At 34.7% G+C, this 21,829-nt stretch overlaps 2 protein-coding genes across 10 annotated transcripts in view; both read left to right on the forward strand.

Moving 5' to 3' along the window:
* The window catches only part of LOC126745444 (golgin subfamily B member 1-like), an 87,235-nt gene extending 71,967 nt beyond the window's left edge, over positions 1 to 15,268 (forward strand). For 6 of the 9 annotated variants that reach the window (XM_050453284.1, XM_050453291.1, XM_050453286.1 and 3 more), the window contains 8 exons: positions 569 to 795; positions 848 to 9,270; positions 13,327 to 14,057; positions 14,111 to 14,296; positions 14,355 to 14,547; positions 14,606 to 14,745; positions 14,801 to 15,055; positions 15,113 to 15,268. In XM_050453284.1, the coding sequence (XP_050309241.1) occupies positions 569 to 795; positions 848 to 9,270; positions 13,327 to 14,057; positions 14,111 to 14,296; positions 14,355 to 14,547; positions 14,606 to 14,745; positions 14,801 to 15,037 (10,137 nt within the window). In that variant the 3' untranslated portion in view covers positions 15,038 to 15,055; positions 15,113 to 15,268. The remainder of the gene's footprint in view (positions 1 to 568; positions 796 to 847; positions 9,271 to 13,326; positions 14,058 to 14,110; positions 14,297 to 14,354; positions 14,548 to 14,605; positions 14,746 to 14,800; positions 15,056 to 15,112) is intronic. The other 3 variants (XR_007663545.1, XR_007663546.1, XM_050453285.1) reach the window with 3 other exon arrangements.
* A 6,196-nt stretch (positions 15,269 to 21,464) lies between these two features.
* LOC126745465 (protein RRP5 homolog) overlaps positions 21,465 to 21,829 on the forward strand; it is a 66,307-nt gene continuing 65,942 nt past the window's right edge. Inside the window, exon 1 of the mRNA XM_050453319.1 lies at positions 21,465 to 21,640. Coding sequence (XP_050309276.1) covers positions 21,569 to 21,640 — 72 coding nt within the window. The 5' untranslated portion in view covers positions 21,465 to 21,568. The remainder of the gene's footprint in view (positions 21,641 to 21,829) is intronic.

The following is a 21,829-nucleotide window of genomic DNA, read 5'->3' on the forward strand; positions in this document are numbered from 1 at the left end:
AATTTGTTAGTAAATACAAGTAAAAATTTAAATGAAGATCGTCATTTTCATGGTATTAAGATTTATTAGATTTAAGTTTAAGTTTAGATTTATAAGTTTCAAGATTATCAGAATAATAAAACAAATATGTTAAAGCGCATGCATCTATTCCAAGTTGATTGAAACTTTGTCTCATTTTAGGTCAGAATTACTTTCTTTGATAAATTTTAACGAAATTCTTAAAGAAGTACAAGAGAAATCACAGATCTAACGCAACTATCTCAAATCCTTACCTATATGTAATTTTCTATTTTGTACTTTTGGAAAAATAACCTCTCAAAAACTTTATTTGTTTTGTTTCCCTACAATTGGCACAACTCAAATTTGCCAGTGACCAACATCGAAAAGACGCAAAATGAAAATCACGCAAAATGGCGGCCCCCTAGTAGTGGTCATTTACTTTTCATTGAATTGGCAGTCCAGATATATTTATTAAGTTCGTGGGTACAACTAACAACTTGTTTTTTAAAAGAATGTTTGCAGAGTTTCTTTTTATTTTCCCAATTTAAATGTCAACCTTCTATTTCAGGTGGATGATTTAGAACGTCAGCTACGCCTGGCAATTAAAGATACTCAAGCTGCAGAGGATGAACTAGACACCATGCGAAATAAATGTGCTATAGCCGAGATCGATATGATAAAACAAAAATCGGAAGCCGATACCTTACAGTCTCGACTATGCTGTATGGAACACGAAGTGGAAACTCTTAAGTCTATGTGTAAGGAGCTAGAGATTATACAAATTGAAAAGGAAAGGTATGATAAATATTTATTTTATAATTTTCTCCAGTACACAATTATGTTTCAGGTTGCAAGCAAGTCTGGATGAACTGGTTCGTATGCAAGACGATTATGATCATATGTGTGTTCAGATGAAAGCTCTAGATGTAGTTAAAGCTGAAAGGGATCGATACAAGAGGAAATACGAAGACCTAGTGGGTGTTGAAGAGGAATGCAATTTGCTAAAAGAGCAACTAATGAAAGTAAAAAATATAGCCAAAGAAAGAGATATTTTGCAGAAGCAATCATACGACTTAGAAAAATGTATTTGTGAGCAAGAAGACGAAATCAAACGACTAGTGACACATATTGATTGTTTGGCTCAAGGCAAAGAGGATCAGCAAAATAAGCTTAAAGAAGTCGTTTCAGGTCTACAGCTAGAGCTTGAGAAGAAAGAGAGTCTCTTAGTAATGTCAGAAGAAAAAATGGCCAACATGCATGGAAAGATCGACACATCGCTCCACAGCCTCTCTGAAGAAACCGCCATGTTGAGAAAAGAAAAAATTATACTTGAAGACAAAATTGGAAATTTAGTTAAAGAAAATCAAAAATTAGAAAAATCGAACAAGATGAAAGATATCGAAACTGCTGAGCTAAAGCAATTAATTGATAAAAAAGAAGCAGAAAATAATAAATTACAGAAAAAATTAAAAGACAAAAACCGAATAATAGAGACAATGCAAGAAGTTTTAGATGATCGAGAATTGACCCCATTACACAGTACACTAGAATCGCATAGTAACTTGGCCAATGCGCAAGAGATATCCAGACTTCAAAATGAGCTAGCAAGTGCCAAAGCCGATAACCAAAAACTACAAATGTTAGCAGCATCACAAGCAGGTTCTAGTAGCACAGGAATTAATAATCAGGTGAAAGATATGCTGGAACAATCAAAAACTGCTATTCAGCGTATCAGCTTGGAACTAGAGAACCAGTATGCCGAATGGGACTCTGCTAAGAAGAAGTTCCGATGTTGTCCAGGGTGTAATTGTAAGCGGAAAACACAGCAGCCAGAGCCTAGAGTCATTATCAGGTGCTGCCCGGGTTGCAATTGTAAAAAAAGACGAGGAGCAACTCAAAAAGATGATCGACCTTCATGTCTTTGTCCTTCAAGGAAAACAAAAAGCGCAAACTCTTCTCCTAGGCCATGTGTTTGTAGACATGCAGGGCAACAAACCGAAGAAGAGTTTAAAAAGCCAAGCGTACACTGTACATGTAATAGAAAAATATATTCTAAGCAAGCCGAGGCTTCTAGTATATCCAGCAAGGATTCAACTGATGAAGACTCACAACAAACAGATATTGATCAGGGAGAATCTTTGGAAGTTCCAAGAACTAGCGAAAGTACCAAATCCAGAAAACGAATTACCAAAAAAGTTGCACCTACAATTGAAGAATACAAGCAGGGCCAGTCTTCTAAGGCAAAAGAACCCGTACAAACTAAATCAACGCAAATGTCTGAACAGGAAACTATCGATAAAAATACAAGCCAGCAGCCTAAGCCAACTATAAATCAAATAATTGGTAAAGATTCTAAGCAAGCGGAGCCTTCTCAATTACCACAAACATATGAATACCCCAAACAAGGCGAAATACATAAAATAACAGCCACTAATGAATCTTCTAGGAACTCCAAATCGGTAGAAAATCCGGAATGGAGAAATCTCAATTTACCAGTAGGTACTGATGAAGAGGAAGATCCAATGTACACTGCAAGATCTACGGAAGAAAGTAGACAGAAAATATTAGAGTTAGAGAAAGAGTTACAGAAAGCCAACGAAAAAATAATTCATCTAAAAGACCAAATTGCAGGTATTGAAAGGGTATCAGATGAAAATGTGGCTTTAAGGAAACATTCCTCAGAAGTGCAGCAAATTGCTAAAGATCAAATACAAGATATGGCGAATCGCGTAAAAAGTCTGAATGACGATATTACAAAGTATCAAAATGAAAACAAAAAACTTCATACTGAATTGATCGAAGCGAAAAAACTTTTAAAAGATACTGGTCATGGTTCTATTAAAGAGGATGAAAAGAAACACGTGAAACTAGGCCAAACCTCGGAGATTAGGTTCTCTACTGGCCCAGACGACCTCATTATGGACTTGAATGAAGCAAAAAGAAAAATCAAAGATCTAGAAGCAAAACTTTGCAAACAAAAATATGATTTAGCAACGGCAAAAAAGAAGCTTAAAAGCACAGGGGTAGGTAAAGAAATCACCCATGATGGGGGAGTGCAACATTTCGAACCAGATAACGCTGGACTGATGGCCCCAGGACAAAAGGGATCCTCGTTACATACTAGCTCATCATCTGAAGAACCCATGTTGGAAGTTTATAATGACGAATTTGCTCAAAGACTAACACAGTGCATTGAAGAAAAAAAAAAGCTCCAACAACTGGTAGAAAATTTAAAACAAGAGTTAGGAAAAGCTGGAAAAGGAGAAAATATCCTTGACTTAGGCGAGCAAGTACAACTTAAAACCGATTTAGTACAGTGCTTACAGGACAAAGAAAAACTCTTAGCAGAAATTGAGAAACTAAAAAAGGCGCAAGAAAAATCAGATTATAATGGCTCAGATGCAGAGTATGTTAGAAGGCTAAAATCAGACTTAGAATCGTGTTTAAAGGAACGTGAAAACTTCCAAAAAATAATCAAAAAGTTGCAAGATCAGCATTCTGATAAAGTAATGGAGCTTCCCGATATGGCTGCATTTACAAATCTAAAATCTGATCTAAGCCATTGCTTAGAAGAAAAAGAAAAACTTTTAAAAATAATTAAGCAATTGGAAAATCAACTTTCTGAAGGTACAGGAGGGCATCCTGATATGGCAGCATTTACAAAGCTGCAAGTTGATCTAAACCAATGCTTAGAGGAGAAAGAAAATCTCTTAAAAAAAGTTAAGGACCTTAATAGCTGTCTCAATGAAAAAGAAAATTTGCTAAAGTTAGTTAAAGACCTACAACAGCAACTTGCAACTGGAGATGCTGACCTACCCGATATGAGAGAGTTTGCAAAATTAAAAGCTAACTTAACTACATGCTTGGAAGAAAAGGAGTTACTTTTTCACAAACTAGCGAAGCTTGAAAAGAGAATGTGTATGGAAAATTCAAAGATTAAATCCGATTTAGCAGAATGTTTAAAAGATAAGGAAGATCTTCTTAAGGAAATTGAAAGGCTTAAAAAGTTGGTGGAGCATTTGCAGAGCAAACTTCCTTCAGAATATAAAACTCAGGACTTAGCTACTTCACAAGAAAAAGAACAGTTCGACAATATGCTTAAGGATAATGTTGGGATAACGTCTCGTAGAAGTTCAAAGTTAGAAGGAGAAATTGAATCTCTCAAAAAACCTTTACCCGAAAAAGAGCAACTCGATCAAGCCAATAAGGAACTCCAAAACCAAATAATGGATCTACTTAATAAAATAGCTGCTTTACAAAGTGACAATGAGAAATTAAAAGCAGAACTCTCAAAAAATAAAAATGACGTACTACAACTGGAACAGGGAACAGACAAGATAGATACTTTACAAGAAGAAGAAAAACCAGATATTTCTAAAATCAAAGCAGAGTTGGAAAAATGTCTTAAGGATAAACAAGATCTTTTAAATACAATAGAAAGCTTAAAGAATCAGCTGAAAGCAGTATCCCTAACAGAATCGAAAGATGGCCAAGAAAATGCCGATTTAAGACCGCAACTAGAAAATTATATCCGAGAGAAGAACGATTTACTTAAAACTATCGATGACTTAAAAAAACAGCTTGCAGAAAAGTCTGATTGGGTGCCCAAAGAAGCGCTCGATTCTCTTCAGAATAAGCTAGAACACGCCACCAAGGATAAAGATTCAATCGCGCAAACGCTTAAAGAAGTTACGCTACCTACTGATAAGATGACTCAACTTTCTGAAATGGATAATCTGAGGGATAGAATTACCGCACTTTTAAAAGATAATGATGCTCTTCAAAAGCTTGTCGATGAGTTAAAGATGAACAATAAAAAACTGGCAAAGGAAAACGATGATTTAGACAAAATGCTTACGAGTAATGTTGTGACAACGTCTCGTAGAAGTTCAAAGTTGGAGGGCGAAATTGACTCCCTAAAGAAACTTTTACCCGAAAAAGAGAAACTCGATCAAGCCAATAAGGAACTACAAAAACAAATAAAGGATCTACTTGATAAAATTGCTGCTTTACAAAGCGATAATGATAAATTAAAAGCAGAACTTTCAAAAAATAAAAATGACCTACTAAAACTAGAACAGGAAAAAGACAAGATTAAGGCCGCTTCTGCAGATCCATCGCTCCTAGATAGTTTACTTAAAGAAAATGACAGCCTTAAAAAACAACTAGAGCAGCAGAAAAAAGAAATAGATGCTCTTAATGAAAAATTAAAGCAGCAGGTTGTCCCTCTGGATAAGACGGCGTTCGATAAAGAGAAAAAAGATAAAGATGCCTTGCAGTCGACCATAAATGATCTTGAAAATCAGCTGAAAAACTTAATGGCCAAGGAGCGAGTTAAAACACCTGAACCAAGTGATGATTTGTCTGCGAAAATAGAAGCTTTATTAAAGAAACTAGAAGACGCTCAAAAACGTGCAGATTCAGCTGAAGAAGCTCTGAAGAGGCTTAAAGCAAGTGACCCAACTGTCATGTTAAATGCAGAGTTGCAAAAGCTTAAAGACAAAATCGCTTATTTAGAAAAACAGGCCGCTGATTTGCAAGAAGCGCTGCAACAGGCGAATGGTGAGAAAATGAATTTGAAAAAAGATTTAGATAATGCCAATAGTGCAGCCAAAAAGGCCAAAGAAGAAAACGAGGCTCTATTAAAATCAATTGAAGGCCTAAAAGCTGATAAGCAACAGTTAAATGATGATATCAAAAAAATGGGGGATAAAACACCAATCAGCCCTGCATCAGGTGATGAGAATTTAAAAATAAAGCAGCAGCTTAATGGGTTACAAGACGAAAATAATACTTTAAAGAAAGATCTGGATCAACTAAAGGGAGAAAATAAAAGAAACGCTGATAAGTTAAATGACGCTTTAGATGAAAATGGAAATTTAAAGAAAATGTTAGCTCAAGCAGAGAATGAAAAAATTAAAGCGCAAAAAGATTTAGCCGCAGCTTTATCAGATGCGAAAAGAGCAGGTGATAAGCTCCTTGAGTTAGAAAAAGAAAATGCCAAATGTAAACAAAGTGTTAAAGACCTTGAAAACGAAATTTCAAGATTAAAAAAAGAAATGGATAGTTTATTAGACGAAGCTAAAAAAGCTGCAAAAATAATAGCCGACTTACAAGCTGAAATTGGTGACTTAAAGCAAAAGGTGGCCAAACTCGAATCCATAAATTCTAAATTGGATGATGAAAATAGTAAAGTTAAGAAAGAATTGGAACAGGCCCGAGGGGGATCTCACGCTATCGCTAGTCTTCAGGATGATAATAACAAATTGCAACAACAAAACGCTAGTCAGCAAACAGAAATTGACAAACTTAAAAAGAAGTTAGAAGATGCTTTAGCAGATGCAAAAGCTAAGATTGCTATAGCCACAAAACTTCAGGATGAATTAGACGCCTTAAAGAAAAAAATGCAGCAGTTAGATAATGAAAACACTGAGTTAAAGAAAAAACTACCTGTTCCTGGAACTGAGAACAAGATCGACGATTTACAAAATAAATACGATGCTCTCAGGCAAAAGTTAGCGGAAGTCGAGAATGAAAATCAGAAATTAAAAAAAGATTTGCAACAAGCGCTCGACAATGCTAAAAAACTAAATGATGACATTAATGCTCTAAAGCAATCTGAAAAGAAATGTAAAGATAAAATAACACAATTAGAGAATGAAAATGAAGGGTTAAGAAATAAATTAAACGCTACATTAGATGACATGAAAAAAATGGGCACTGAAGTGAGCGGCATTCAGGGAGATGAGTCAAAATCAAAGCAAAAAGCAGCAATATTAGACGGAGAAAACGCAAAACTCAAAAAAGACCTTGACGCAGCATTAAACAACGGGAAAAACTTGGCGGATGAAAACTCAAAACTGAAAGATGAAAATGTGAAACTTAAGCAGCGAATAGCCCAGCTAGAAGGTGAAAACGCTAAGCTAAAAGCTGATCTTGATTCAGCGCTCAAAAATTTAAAAAAATCCATGGAAGAATTAAAAGATAAACAAGATGAAAACAATAAGCTTCAGAACAAGACAAAACAAATGGAAAAAGAAAGCGAACAGTTCAAACAGAAGCTAGAAAACGTTATAAAAGATAGTCCCAAGCCTATCGCCAGTGAAGATAAAAGTTCTCAACTTGAAAACGAACTAGCTAGAATCAAAAAGGAGCTTGAAAATGCCAACAAAGAAGCCAAAGAAAATGCTCAAGGTCGCACTCAGCTACAAAATGAAAACAATCAATTACTGCAAAAAATAAAGCAGCTAGAAGCTGAGAATAATAAACTCAAAGCAGACCTAGAAGCTGCCTTAAAGAAATCTAAAGCCACAGAAAGTGAACTAGCACAACTAAAAGATGACCAATCCAAGTTAAAAGACAAGTTATCAGAGCTACAATCTAATAATGACAAGCTCCAAAAGGAGAAGGCAGCTTTAACTGATGATGCCAAGAAAGCTGCGACAGACTTGGCAAAACTCTCAGAAGTAAAGGAAAATGAAAATAAATTAAAGCAAAGAATTGCACAGCTAGAAGCTGAAAATGCAAAATTAAAAAAAGATTTGGATGCTGCTCTTGCAGAAGCTAAAAAGGCAATTACTGATTTATCGAAAGCCAATGACGGCAATGATAAATTACGGCAGCAACTTTTAAAAGCCGAAAATGAAAACAAAAAATTAAAGTCTGATTTGGACGCAGCGGTAATGGGAGCAAAAAAAGATTCTCTTGGCATAAGTGACCTTAAAGAAGTCGATGATAAATTAAAACAAAGAATAGCCCAGTTAGAAGCTGAAAATAACAAGCTTAAAGACGAACTTGACAAAGCCATGGAAGGCACGAAAAAATCGCTCAATGATTTCGCCAAGCTTCAAGATGATGAAAACAAATTGAAACAAAAACTTGCACTGCTGGAGGCTGAAAATGGCAAACTTAAAAAAGACTTAAGTAGAAGCCAAAGTGATGCCAAAACAGAAGGGGATAATACCGAAAGTTTGAAAAATGAACTTGCAAAATGTAAAAAACGAGTGGTAGACCTAGAAAATGATATCGCAAATCTTAAAAAACAACTGGACGGTGCTTTAAATGATGCTAAAAATAAAGCGAACGAATTATCAAAAGCTCAAGATGAAATTAATAATTTAAAACATAAGCTTGCACAAGCAGAAAAAGATCACGAACGAGCAAAAATAGACCTTGATACTGCTGCTAAGGATACTAAAGCTGGATCTGACAAAGAAAAGAAACTTTCAGATGAGAACGCCGAACAAAAGAAAAACATATCAAACCTTGAAAATGAACTAGCAGACATGAAGAAACAATTGGAAGCAGCCAAAAGAGGAGCTACTGCAGCCGTAGTTAAGCCGATAGATTTGAATGAAAGTGAAAAGAAGCTTGGAAATGTTCAAAACGAAAACGCTAAGTTAAAAAATGATCTAGAAACAGCTTTGCAAGACGCCAAAAAGGCCATTGACTTGCAAGATGAAAATGATAAACTGAAACAAAAAATTTCAAAGTTAGAAGCAGATATTGACAAGTTGAAAAGTGATTTGGCTAGCACCAAAAAAAGTGCAAGTAAAGCTAAAATTGATTTAGGAAGGATGAAAGACAAGGAGGTCCAATTAAAACAAAGAATCGCTCAACTTGAAAATGAAAAATTAACATTACAAAAACAGCTGGATGAGGCTAAGGCTGCAGGAGCAAATGCTAATTCTTTGAAAGATGAAAACAAAAAATTGTTAGATCAAATTAATAAACTACAAGAGCAACTGGATAAAGCACAACCTGCGGTCGCCCGAGTCGAAAGTAAGCAAATAATTAAACCCACAGATGATATTAATAATTTAAAAGATGAGATTGCAAAACTTAAGGAAAAGCTTGCTAATTTACAAGGAGAAAATGTAAAACTCAAGCAGCAAAATGATCAGGCATCGTCAGCAAGACGATCTTCCGAAAAGCAATCAAACGATGCCAAAAATGAAAACGACAAACTAAAAGAGGCCAATAAAAAACTCTCTGCAGAAAAAGATAATTTAAAGAAACAGCTTCAAGATGCCCAAACTCAAAGCCAAAACCTAACAGACGAAAACCAGAGACTCAAAAAAACGATTGAACAACTGCAACAGGAACTAGCAAATCTTCGAAATGATTTAAGTAATGCGGCAAATGAGTTAGCTAAAGCAAAAACCGAAAACGGTAAATTGAAAACTGAAAATGATCGGGCGCTACAGGAATTAAAGAGTAATAAGGATGCTCTTAACAATGCTTTGCAAAAATTACAAGACGCATCTGCCGGTAAGTTTATTTTTGTAATTTCTTTAAAAATCTTTTTACTATACCAGATGGAAATGCCTAATTTAACTAAGATTTTTCTACTTCTATCCAGTTCATTTATATTTACCTTTTTGTCTATTTCTACATATTTGTTCATTATTCATTGCATAATTATGACTTTATAATCGAAACCTTCCCAGATTTAACCGAATCTGGCATTAGGTTAAATCAAGAATGATGAACACAAGTCCAAATAAATAATTGGTTCAAATATTACAAAAACTAGTAAAGCGTATTTATTTAATCGACTTTGGGGAAAAATAGGCCCCCTAACATCATGAATATATATTATAAATAAAGTTGAACTAGCTTCCAATACACAAAATCTCCCAATTAATCTAATTTACTTTTTAAATTAAGAAACCAAGGAAAATATGATTTTCTTACAATGGGCAGGAACAGGAATCAATAATTTAAAAAATAATAATTAACATTACATATTTGCGAAAATACAAGTTTACAAAAATCAAACAGTAGTAACCAAAAGTATGCAAATAATACTCTATAATGCAAACAATAAAAGTACATACCCAAAAATTTTTTTTTCAGTTCATAAAAAAAGGTCACTACTAAAAAATAATAAAAAAAAATGTAAACCCTATACCAAAGACTTCTGCAAACATAATAAAACTGCAATGAACAATCCAATAATCATAGTTAAGCACAGTCAGTGAGTCATTGGCCGTAAAATTATCTTTTTATGTACATCATTTCACATATCACAGTAATAAGACTGTGAAAGCACAAATGAATCACATAAAATCTTTTTAATATGTACACGTAAATATTGCCTGTGCAAATACATTAATTTTAAAACAAGATAGGCCTTTTTAAGAATATTAAAAACCTGGTGCTTAAATCGAAGGTCGATGTTTGCTTGATTCACGCCACTTAGCCCATATATAAGTACAATTCTCATATTTATTCTTATAAAAAGCCCTTTTTTTTCTCTTATCGCTATTGTGATATAGTTTCTAGGTTGCTTATCGTAATTTTATTTAGCTGAAAGCTTAGTTCTTTTAAAATCCCTTAATGCCTTATTTCTTAATTTCTATAAAAATGTTTTTCAATAATAAGTAAAAAGAAAGAGGAAATACACAATCATATATGCTAATATCATCATAGATACCTTAATTCTTATAACATTCATTTGTCAAACAATTTTATTTTTTCTCAATTTCTACTAAAAAATATTCACTTAAACTATCTGTAACTGCAAAGAGTGGTGCGAACACCACACACCTACCTCAGTAGGCCCATTGCGTGCCTCTATTGAAAGAGTAGGAGACCTCACCAAGGGACCTCCTCATCAAGCAAAGAGTGGTATACGCCTAGAATTCTGCTGCGTATTGACGAAAGAGGATATCGTCATGATTACGTCACGTCACGAGACTCGAGGGGACTGAGGGCAATCGCAATGTGCTCCATTGTCTCGTCTTCATGGTTGCATATCCTACATAATGGATTCCTGCTTAGTTTCAATTTGAAAAGGCGGCTATTTAATTGACAGTTAGGATGCCTATTATAAGACAGATAGTTTGCGGATTACCACCAGTTTTTTCGGCTAGTTCGGCTCCTTAGACAAATTGCGGCCTTGAACATCATCCCACCGCTTTTTGAAAAGCGTGTGAGAATATGATTTTATTGTTCTTCTCCTTTTTATTCTTTTTTCAGACCCATATGCATCCTGCACGTTAGGAATATTTCGCACATTCCTTAAATGATTGTAAGGTTGTTTTTTTCTGCCCGACGAAATATGGTTGCCACATCTGCCACCCAGTTCTAATTCCTGATGTTTCGCCCTTCCATCCTACCCTATAGAACCATCTTGCCCAGCCGATTTAAGAGAATAGAATCGAAGTACCTAAATCTCTTCACTTGTTCAAAGTTCTCGCCCTCTACCTCGAGAGTAACCTCTCAACCTCTCGAATTCGTCTACTGCTCCCCATAAATTTCGTTTTGGAGACGTTAATATGCAGGCCGTTCCGCCAATGTCTTGTATCCTATTTAATAGATAGTGCAGATCTTCCAAGGATGCCAACAGCATGGTATCGTCGGCGTATCTAATATTCCTGATGGCTCTTCCATTGACCTTGATACCTCTGGGTTTATTTTCGAGAGGAATCTGAAATCTTTTCTCGACATAGTGGTTAAAAGTATTGGAGATAAAATACAGCCCTATTGCACTCCATCGGTTACATCAAAAGTCTCGGTTGATACTGTGTCGTTTATCTTCACCTCGGCCTTCTGGTTCTAATATAATTGTTTTATGATTTGAATATCCATTTTATCTATTCCCTCTTGTTCCCAGTCCCTTGATAAAACCAAACTGCGTATTACCGCTTATTTCTTCACAGGACAGGATTAAGTGCATGGCTCACCAGGCAATAACTCTTAAGTCCTCACACTGTTTGGAGGTACTTTTCTTAGGAATAGATCAAAATAGGAATAGGAATAGATATGATAGCAAAAGTCGATCTAAGCCAATCCTCCGGTAGTTTGTGGGAGTCATGTCTTCTCTTAAATAGACGTATTACATGGTGCATATCCACTTGTTTTAGCACTTTAGCATATATCTTATCATGTCCCGGACCTTTACCGTTCTTTAATAGCTCTAAAGCTTGCTCCACTTCAGACCTAATAATGGTTGCACCGCTCGTTTAGTTATGCAAGGTTTCCTTGTTGTCTTCTCGGCTAGCGTGAAAAAGGGTTGTTGCATATAATAACAAAATCTTCTTAATTTCTTCCTGATTTGTAGTGTTACCAATTATGTATTTTAGATGTAAAGCTGTCATGGAGTCGATAAAGATTTTCAGCTCCATCATATTGGTTTTTAGTGCAATTCATCTTAGCATTTTTTATTTTGTTTCTTATGACGCGGTTAAACTCATTATATTTATATTTGGTTATTCATTAATCGTCTCAGTTCCACTAAGTCCAATATTTCTTCTGTCATCCAGGGTTTAGACTTGTTCTTTAGCATCGTCTTCGCAATCAAGATTGTTTGTCAGGCAAAGTTTTTGAAGTTCGGATCTGATGTTTTATCTTGTGTTTTATTTAGTTAGACTTCGTATATTAGATTTAGGCTGACTTTTTTCCCGTTTAATAGTGTCAGTCTGAAGTTAAACTTTGCGATAATAGGGCTGTGATCCGAGCCAATGCCCGCACCTCTATAGGCAACTATATTAAATTGTTGTTTATACTATTCTGGGATCTCCGATTTGTCAGTATTTAGTCTAATTAATTACTTACTCTGTCTCCTGGTGATCTCGTAGATGAAGTTTAAAGAATGTGTATTTCACAACGAGCTGATGTTCCTGGCTTAACTAAATTAGCATAGCTTCAGGCCCGTTTCCCTAGCCTAGTCCGAAAGAGCCAGTTAATCCTGTGATAGGTCCGTTTCCAACCTTAGCATTGCAGTTATTTCGTTAGCTTTTATTACTAAGTCTCAACGTCTGGCCATTAACACGTCTAGTTTTTAAGTGCAATAGCATAATATCGGAATGTGCTATTACGTTGTAAACACATCTAATCATTTGTTGATTCAGAATAAATCCTACTCCGTTCCTGTGATGTGGATTGGTATAACCTGAATGGTAGAATATTGTTTGGCCCTTTTAAAACGTACCACTCTCTGATCATTTCGTCTCCCTAATACCCAACATATTCAGTTCTAGTCTGTTTATTTCTTTTACGGCATTGTCCAGCTTTGCTGCTTCATACAGAGTACAGATATTTCATGTTCCAATACGTAAGGCTACGAGGAAGATGCTAAGGGAGTCGCGATTTCCCTTGCTGTGGTTGATTTGCACGTTATTTTTGGAAGAAGCTTCCACGAGCTTGATATGGCAGTTGCACTAGTTCCGACGTGAGACGTGGTCTTTAGAGTGCAAAGGTGCCTGCCTACAGTCTTTGTGGATAATTACCATTGTATCAGTACTGTTTTGCTACTGATTAGTTCTGCCGACCGGGTTATGGCGAATAACTTAAATACCTAACTATGATTATTTATTTCAGAAAAACCAACAGGCGAAAATTTAGATGATTACAAAAACCGAATAAGCTCACTAGAAGCTCAGCTTGCAAAACAAAAGAAAGAATGCGACGACACCATAGCAAACCTCAAAGCACAATTTGATAAAGAAAAGAAAAATCTTTTGAGTAAGAACGATGAGGATCTAAGTAAGCTCCAAAAAGCTCAGGATGACTACATTAAGAGTTTAAATGACCAACATAACAAGGAAATTAAGGATTTAATGAACATGATGGATAAGCTGCGCCAAGAACTGGAAGCGGCTATTCGAGAAAGGGATAGACTTAAAGGACTTATAGATGACCAAAGAAAAAAGAGCATCGAAATCAAAGGCAAAGTTGAAGAAGTGGAAAAAGTTATTTCTAAAGAAAGGCGACGCAGTAAAGAACTTGAGCAGAAACACAGTGACCTGAAATCGATAACTTCTCTGCTGCAGCAAGAATTACAGAAAGAAAGAAGAAAATCATCGCAGCTACAAAAAGAAAGGGATGACTTGGGCGATAAGTTAAAATCAACCATAAATAAAAAGAACGACCTGGAAAATGAAGTAGGAAACCTTGAGATGGAAAAAGAATCATTGGAAAAGGAGAAACATGAGCAAACTAGTAAGATGGCAAAAGATAGCGCTATTTTCCAGAAAGAAATCGAAAGGGAAAGAAAGAAAAGTAAAGAGCTAGAAGCAGAATTGAAGTCTTTGGAAAAGAAATCAACAAAGGTAAGATTTTTCTTAAATATAAAAATAGTTAAAACTTGTAAATATCAAATTAGGACAGGAAGAAAAAGGATGATAAGCTGACGATGGCCACATTTGAAACCTTGACCCTAGCACCAACAGTACTGGCTATATCACCGCCTCTTTCAGACCATGAGTTGGCGTTTTATGCCAAGAAAGTATGTCCATGTGTCAAGAACTTGGATGATTTATTAAGAACTGCTGCTAGAAAAGGGTTTGATGTAAAATATATGTTTGTCTTATATTTTCCCGTTATGTTTAGTCATCTATGCATACTAGGTATTAACAATAGAGGAGTTGCAGTTTATCCATAAGCACTTAACTGATGCGGTAGCAAATACATTGGAAAAAATGGGACGTAAAACAGGAGTTCTACGACCCGCCGAAGCCGGAGATCGGTTATCTTTATTACGAAGAATAGCAGAACTGGAAGGAGACTTATCAAAGAAACAGAAACAAACTCAGCAAAAAAGTAAAAAATAATGTTTCTTATGCCATTGGAAATACTTATTCTTATTTTTTATTTCTAGTTGCTCAAATGCAAAGCGCAGTAAAACAAGAAAAAAATAGACTAACGGAACTCAGAAAAAATCTGGAAAAAGAGAAGTTTGGAGCAACACCGGGTGATCCAGCCAGAATTCGCCTTGCCAGAGACGCGGATGCGTTGGAGGTATAAAACATGTTCCCCATTCATATTATGTTTATATTTGTGATGTAAATTCTAGGAGATGAAAAGACAATTAGAAAAAAGATTGGATAAGGAACTATTGCGGATGAAACAAAAAACAGGACAAAAACGTACTGCTAGGGAAAGAGAGATTCTCGAATCTCCAGTAAAAGATACGACTTATTATCCCACTTCTAATTTAGAAGGTGCTGTAGGTTGTACCCCTAATTTAAGATTCGTCCGTTCTACTCCCAGAGGTCCACAGATGGCTTTCCACTCAACAGGTCATTTATGAAGATATTAATTGATAAAAGTAATAGGAGCTAATTTACTATTTTGCTTACAGTTACCTTATATTAACTTTTTTCAGGAGGAACCCTTTTACTCATAATGGCTATACTAATCCATAGATGTTTAAGTCCGATGTCTATAATCATATTTAATGTAAATCGTAATTCATATTGATTGCGTCAATGCTAATTTATTGTGTAATGTAACAAACTTAATAGATTATTATATTATCGTATTACGTATGTTATTTCAGTTTTAAAATAATCTTTACTAAGGTCAAGAAGATCACCTCAGTATTTGGTTGTACTTCTAATAATTTACAAAATATTCTTAACGGGTTTGAAACTATGGAATTTCATTTCACAGGTTTTGGCAAGCATTTCAGGAAGCTAAACTTGACTTCCAAAATCATGAAATCTTTGCACAGACGCTTCCATCACCTTAGACCACGAGTGACATGATAGATATAGGAATCAAAGAGCAATAAAGTTATGATTCTAAAGATCAGAGTTTTGCCGTTTTTAAGGAATCTCCAATTTACGCTTGCCTAATCATGAGGATTCTTGAATGCAGTTAAACTTCTGTGTATTAACTGCATTCAAAAACTTTTCACAACCTTCAACTACTCCATAGTTAAAGGACATTCAACAGAGGAACAGATTGGTGTTGCTTCTTTAGGAGAGAAAACCCATTATGTATTAATACAGTAACATATTTTCACATTATATCTTTTATCATTGCATGATCTAGACTTTCCTATTTACATACAATACTAAAGATCATTTATCCATGTCTGCAAGCTTGCAACTGCCTTCGTCCTTTCGCTCGCCAAGCTAAGCAATTGTCAATTTAAGCATTAATTAAAATGAAGGAAAAAAATTTGTAGCATAGCAAAAATGCAGCAACGTGTAGAGTTAAATTATTTAAATTAAATTAGCATGCGAAGTGGTTTTTTTATCCATCCTTGTTTACCACAATTTTTTTATCGTTTGTGTTATCTTGCTTGGCTTGGTAGATTGGGAAAAACTATCGGGTATTTCCCCTGTTCCCCGAATCGATAACTTTGACAATTTTTAATTCTTAAATGCATGGTATTGCTCATGATGATTCGCCATGATGTATTCATCACCATCTGGCCTGGCTACCAGAGTAAATAGGTTCAGCTACCAACAGCAAAGGGTAGGAAAGGGTCAAGGAAAGGAATCCGAAAGATAGGCAAGGGCAAATGGATAAAAACTCATGTGTTGATTGGGTAAAGGATAACGCGAAAGTGATCATTTATATTTACATACTATATTTTAATAGGCTGGCTAAAGAAACCAAAGAGTTGAACATACCCGAGAAGCCGAGGACTTTCCCTGATCAAGTATAAATAGGATAAGAAGCAGGACAAGAAAGAGTGGAAGACTTTTTTCGCGACTATTTTACTTTTTTGAGTAATAACATAAAATTAGAAAGTTTTTATTTTAAGTAGGTAAGCTGTACAGGGTCAGTTTTTTAAAGTGCTACAATGTTATATGTGAAAAATGGCAGGATTTTTTTTTTACATTTTGTTGTTATCATGAATATACACTGGGACACATTTAATGATAATTTTGATATTTGTTCCTTCGCTTCCCTTAGAGGGGAGAGGATCGCTATATTATTATAATTACATAATTAGTTATAATTATGACTAATTATTTAATTACAATAAAGGAACTTCTTACCACCAAATTTTAAATTATTTATTGTCAATTAACGGGAAAGTCAGATTAAATAAAAACTCATATTTAACGTAAGAAGAAACTTAATTTGACTTGCGCGATACTCAATTACAACGTACAACTGGCGAAACCTATCGTCTATTATGCCTAAGAAGTTCTTCAAAATTGCCGCCTTTGACTTCCTTAACACATTGACTTTCCTGAACACCTTATTCTCTCTTGAAATGATTTCGTACCCGCTGCAACATTGTTAATGTCACTAATAAAATTGAATAGTTTGTAGTCATTACTTATATATAAATAATGGCTTCTACGAGTAATAACGAATAGTGAAACAAACGTCACGTTTATCTTTGGAAAAGTCCCATTTGAACTTCCTGTGCTAGTGGCTGAGATTGAGGAGATCTTCTAGACGGATCTAATAAATACCAAGAGCTTTGAGTTAAGCTTTAAGTAGGAAGCTTTACGCTCTAGTTCTTTGGGGTAGCCACTCCTAAAGAATAAGATTATAATAATTGGCTAGAATAACTGATATCGTCGTCAGGTACCGGTCTGGCCAGACCTCATCCTCCTTCTTTGGTCAAGGCCAGACCAAAGAAGGAGGATGAGGCATTTAGTCTATAGATATGTTTTTGATACTGGAAAGAAAGAAAGGACCAAGATATTCCAGCACAAAATCAATAAGAAAATGCTCGTCTCACCCGGCAGACAGCTTAACTACTACTGGCCAACAGAGAGGAGGCGGATAACATTTATTTTTATTTATGCAATCTACAGACAGAACGTCCACTAAATGATTACAATTGGTTCTTAATGACTAATAAGCATAGTAAGTAAGCACTATTACAAACTTAAAAAAAAAATAGATTCTTTGCCCCCCAGATAACACATTAGGTAACTTAAAAATATTCTATATTAGATATATTTTTTTAAATTTCCCAAATGGTTCATAAAATATGTCAATATGAAATAGTAGGTTGGCGGCACTGGACATTCGAAAAATTGGCGACTTTTTACCTAAATTCGTATTTGTTTTTTTATATAAAAAGTTCCTAACTCTCTATTGTTATGAATATTTACCGTTAACAGCAGTTTTTCGAGAAGAAATGAACAATCTATATTATTATGAAGGATTTTGTGTGTAAACAACAAGCAGGCCACAGTTCTTCTGGAAGTAAGTTTTTTTAAATTAAATTCTGTCAAAAGGTTTTCATAAGATATATTCATCAGATACACACCATGTTTTTTATAGTACAAATAACGCAAAAACCTTTTTTGAACTTTTTCTAACATTTGTTCGTAAACCGAATAGAATGGACACCAAACAATCGAGGCATATTCCAATATGCTGCGAACATAGACATTATAAAGAGTAGTAATGGTCTTTAAATTAGTAAAGTTACAGGCATTACGAATTATAAATCTAAAATCTTAAATGCCTTATTAACAACTGTGTTAATATGAGCATCGAAATGCAACTTATTGTCGAAAACTACTCCCACGTCTTTTATTTCTGTTTAACATTGTAAGAGATTAGTACCCATTTTATAATTGTAATTAATTGGCACTTTTTTTCTAGTAAAATTTACTGTAATACACTTTTCAACATTAAAAGATAATTTGTTTTGTTTTCCCAAAGTATTACTCTATTCAGGTCATGCTGAAGGAGTTCGCAGTCCTTAATACTATTAATTGCTATAAAATTTGAAATCATCGGCAAATATTTCACCATCACAATATTTTAAGCACAATGGTAGATCGTTGATAAAACATAAGAAAAGCAATGGCCTCAGAAGATCGTGCGATAAGCCAAACCAATCTAGCTTTCTTAACAAAATGTCGTGGTTGACTCTATCGAACGCTTTAGAAAAACCGGTATATATAACATCTACCTGTCCTGTCCTAGTCAACCACGCCATTCAGCTTTTGCAAAAATGTGGTTAAATTTGTGACTGTTGACCTCTTATTCATAAAACCGTGCTGTTTTTCAGTGATAACATCGATTATATGATTATAAATTTTGTTATATAATATTGATTCAAAAATTTTGCTTAGACAACAAATTAATGCTACAGATCTATAATTTGAAATATCAGCCTTGTCACCAATTTTAAATATAGGATCTATTTTTGAGGTTTTCCATGAATCTGGATACATTTTTTTTCAATATTAGGTGAAATATTAATAAGGGCTCAATTAGAAAATCAATACATGCTTTAAAGATATGGGGTGGTATCTTATCTGGCCCGGCCGATTTTATAGGTTTTAATTTTTTTTACGGCGACCCTAATATCTTCCACAATAATACCCTTTACAAACAAAGTCGCATTTGTCAGAAGAACCGCCGGAGTAAAATCCAGGGTGAAGCCAGAGGGATCTGATTGAACAATACTAGAAAAATGCTAGGTAAAAGCGTCAGCGATATCCCTGCTCTCGATTATTTCCTGGTCTCTGTATAACATTGGTGTATTGGATGAATAAGTACCTGACTTTGTTGAACTTGTGTACCTCCAGAACTACTACTAGGGTCGCTAGCTATTTTTGTTTCTACCTCCTCTATGTATTTTTTATATGCAATTTTAATGTCACTTTTTACTTTACTTCTGATATAAATGAAATTTCTCGCAGCTCTATCTGCGAGACTATTAGATCTTTTGTATTTTTTTCTCAATGTTTTCTTTCTTTTTAAATTTAAAATTATTTCTTTAGTAAACCACGGTAGGTAATCCTTTTTACATTCACGTGCCATTGGTACACATTGATCCAAAATATCATATATTTTTTTGTAAAAAATATTTGTTACTTTGTTTACATCAGAACTGCTTTTTAGATCATCCCAGTTAACATTTTCAAACAATCTGTAAAGTTTTAAAAAGTCTGCCTTTTTTTATAGTTATAGTGGCTATTAAAAGTTTTTTTGTTAGAAATATTGCTAAATTCAAGTTTGCAAAACAAAGTGGGATGATTCGGATATTCCCTTATAAAAGGAGAGTCGTTTCTATTTAAAGTTAAAGAAAAATTGCTCAAAACAAGATAAAGAACCCTATTTCTGTCGTTAAGAATTTTATTATGTTATCGCAAGTCTAACAGGTTTATCATTTGTATATATCTACTTTCTATGTTATTAAAAATATTCCTATTTTCTACATCTACTAAAGTGGATATATTAAAGTCCCCTAAAATAAGAATTTTATTATTTTGGCCTTGTAGATACCTTTCTGCAGTATCAAAAAATTCACTATAAGTATCATATAACATCCTTGGAGGTATATAAGTACTACATAAATACAAGTTTTGAGAAGAAAAACATAATTTAATCCAGATATCCTCTATGTTATTATTATTATTGCACGATATGGGTAACAGTTAGGATGATATTTCTGTCTTGACGGCGACCAGGGTTCCCCCTCCCGTTCCTTTACCTGATCGAATTAGGTCACGATCTTTTCGATAAACTATATATCTTTGATCGATAAACTCGCGGTCATAGATAGATGGCTGGATCCAAGTTTCCGTCAAGATAATAAACTCATAATCTGAAGAAGAGATTGATAGCCTAAGATTAAATAACTTAGAATTAAGACCTTGACAGTTTTGATAGTAAACTTTTAAATATTTACCTCCATTTTCAGTTAACATCAATCAATGAATTTTCTGTATAGATTACAAACCTCTTCGAAGTGTCATTTTTTCGCATACAAATTTTCCATCCCTCACCCACAAGTATTTTATGTTTTCCTTCTTTTTATAGTCACGGCACTTCTTAAACAACGCACGATTAGACTTTTTTAGAGATTCGTTGATGTACACGGGTTTTTTTACGTGAACCCCCTGCACACCCTCACATATGATCACACATGCCCACACAAAGATCCCGTCTCACTTTTTTAGCACTAAGAAAATGCTCCTTTAATCTTTGAAATGAACTTCACATACATGGAACGAGGTTCGTGTTTTTCTTCCTGGACCTTCCCTATACGATAGCAGTGATCTATGTGGTCCTCCCCAATATTGACGTTTAAGGCTCTGGCAAACTTAACGACTGTAGAGATTACATTTTTATCCCTTAGTTCAGGGACGCCAACTATCTCAACACTGTTGTGTCTTGAATGTTGTTCTTGATCATTAAGGAGCGACTTGAGGACAATATTTTCTTTTTCCAGCTGGATACATTTATTCTGAAGAGCTTCTATTTTATCCAAGCATTCTGAGATTTTTTTGTCTTGTTTTTTTATTAAACTATTATTTTCATCAATTGAGCCTTGACAAAACTCAATCGATTTTCCCATTTCAGTTTTCATTTCCACCACCGACTTGGAATTTTCCGCATCTCTTCAAAAAGATCCCTTTGTGATGGGCAGTAAGAACATGATTTACATTTCCAATCATCTAAATGTCCCTTTAGGCAATCCTGGTGACATTCATTAGGACAGCTCCTTTCTAGGCATTTAATTACTTTTCGTGTGCTGGTAACGCGCTACAGTCAATCTACGGAAATCAGCTCGTTTCCTCCGCATTCGCGCATGTCCATTATCTGTTCCCTTTTCACATATTTCACGCTTGTTTACGTGATGATTTTTATTTTCATTTGACAGGCGGGTATTACGCACTACGCTACTGCGCAAACCCAAGTCTGAAAATTGCATTGTGGCCCACCCAGCACAGGCAAGATACGTCTCCTCGATCCAGTCTTCTTGATTGCGATGATACATATACATAACCTATATTTGTGTTCTGTGTACATAACCTAAAATAAAATCTAATGCATGTTTGTGTTGGAAAACTAATTTTTTTAAATTTTTTCACTAAACTGATAATTTACAACGTTAATGGCTGAAGAAGAGAGCTTTCCCAGAGGTGGGAAAATCGTTCGAAAAAGGCCTCAATATGATAATGAAACGGTAAGTTAAAATAGAGATTTTCAAAAGGAAAAAAAATACTACAATTCCCCAGAAATCAACCTCAGGTTTGCTTTTATATTATTTAATTCACATATTTATATTTATTGGCTCAATGCAACTTTTATTTTTAATATTTCTTTTTCTTCTTTACCATTTGCATTTGTTTAGGAAGTTTTTTGTGCAAGTTTC

The sequence above is a fragment of the Anthonomus grandis genome, chromosome 16 (assembly GCF_022605725.1).
Source record: "Anthonomus grandis grandis chromosome 16, icAntGran1.3, whole genome shotgun sequence".
NCBI classification, from domain to species: Eukaryota; Metazoa; Arthropoda; class Insecta; order Coleoptera; family Curculionidae; genus Anthonomus; species Anthonomus grandis.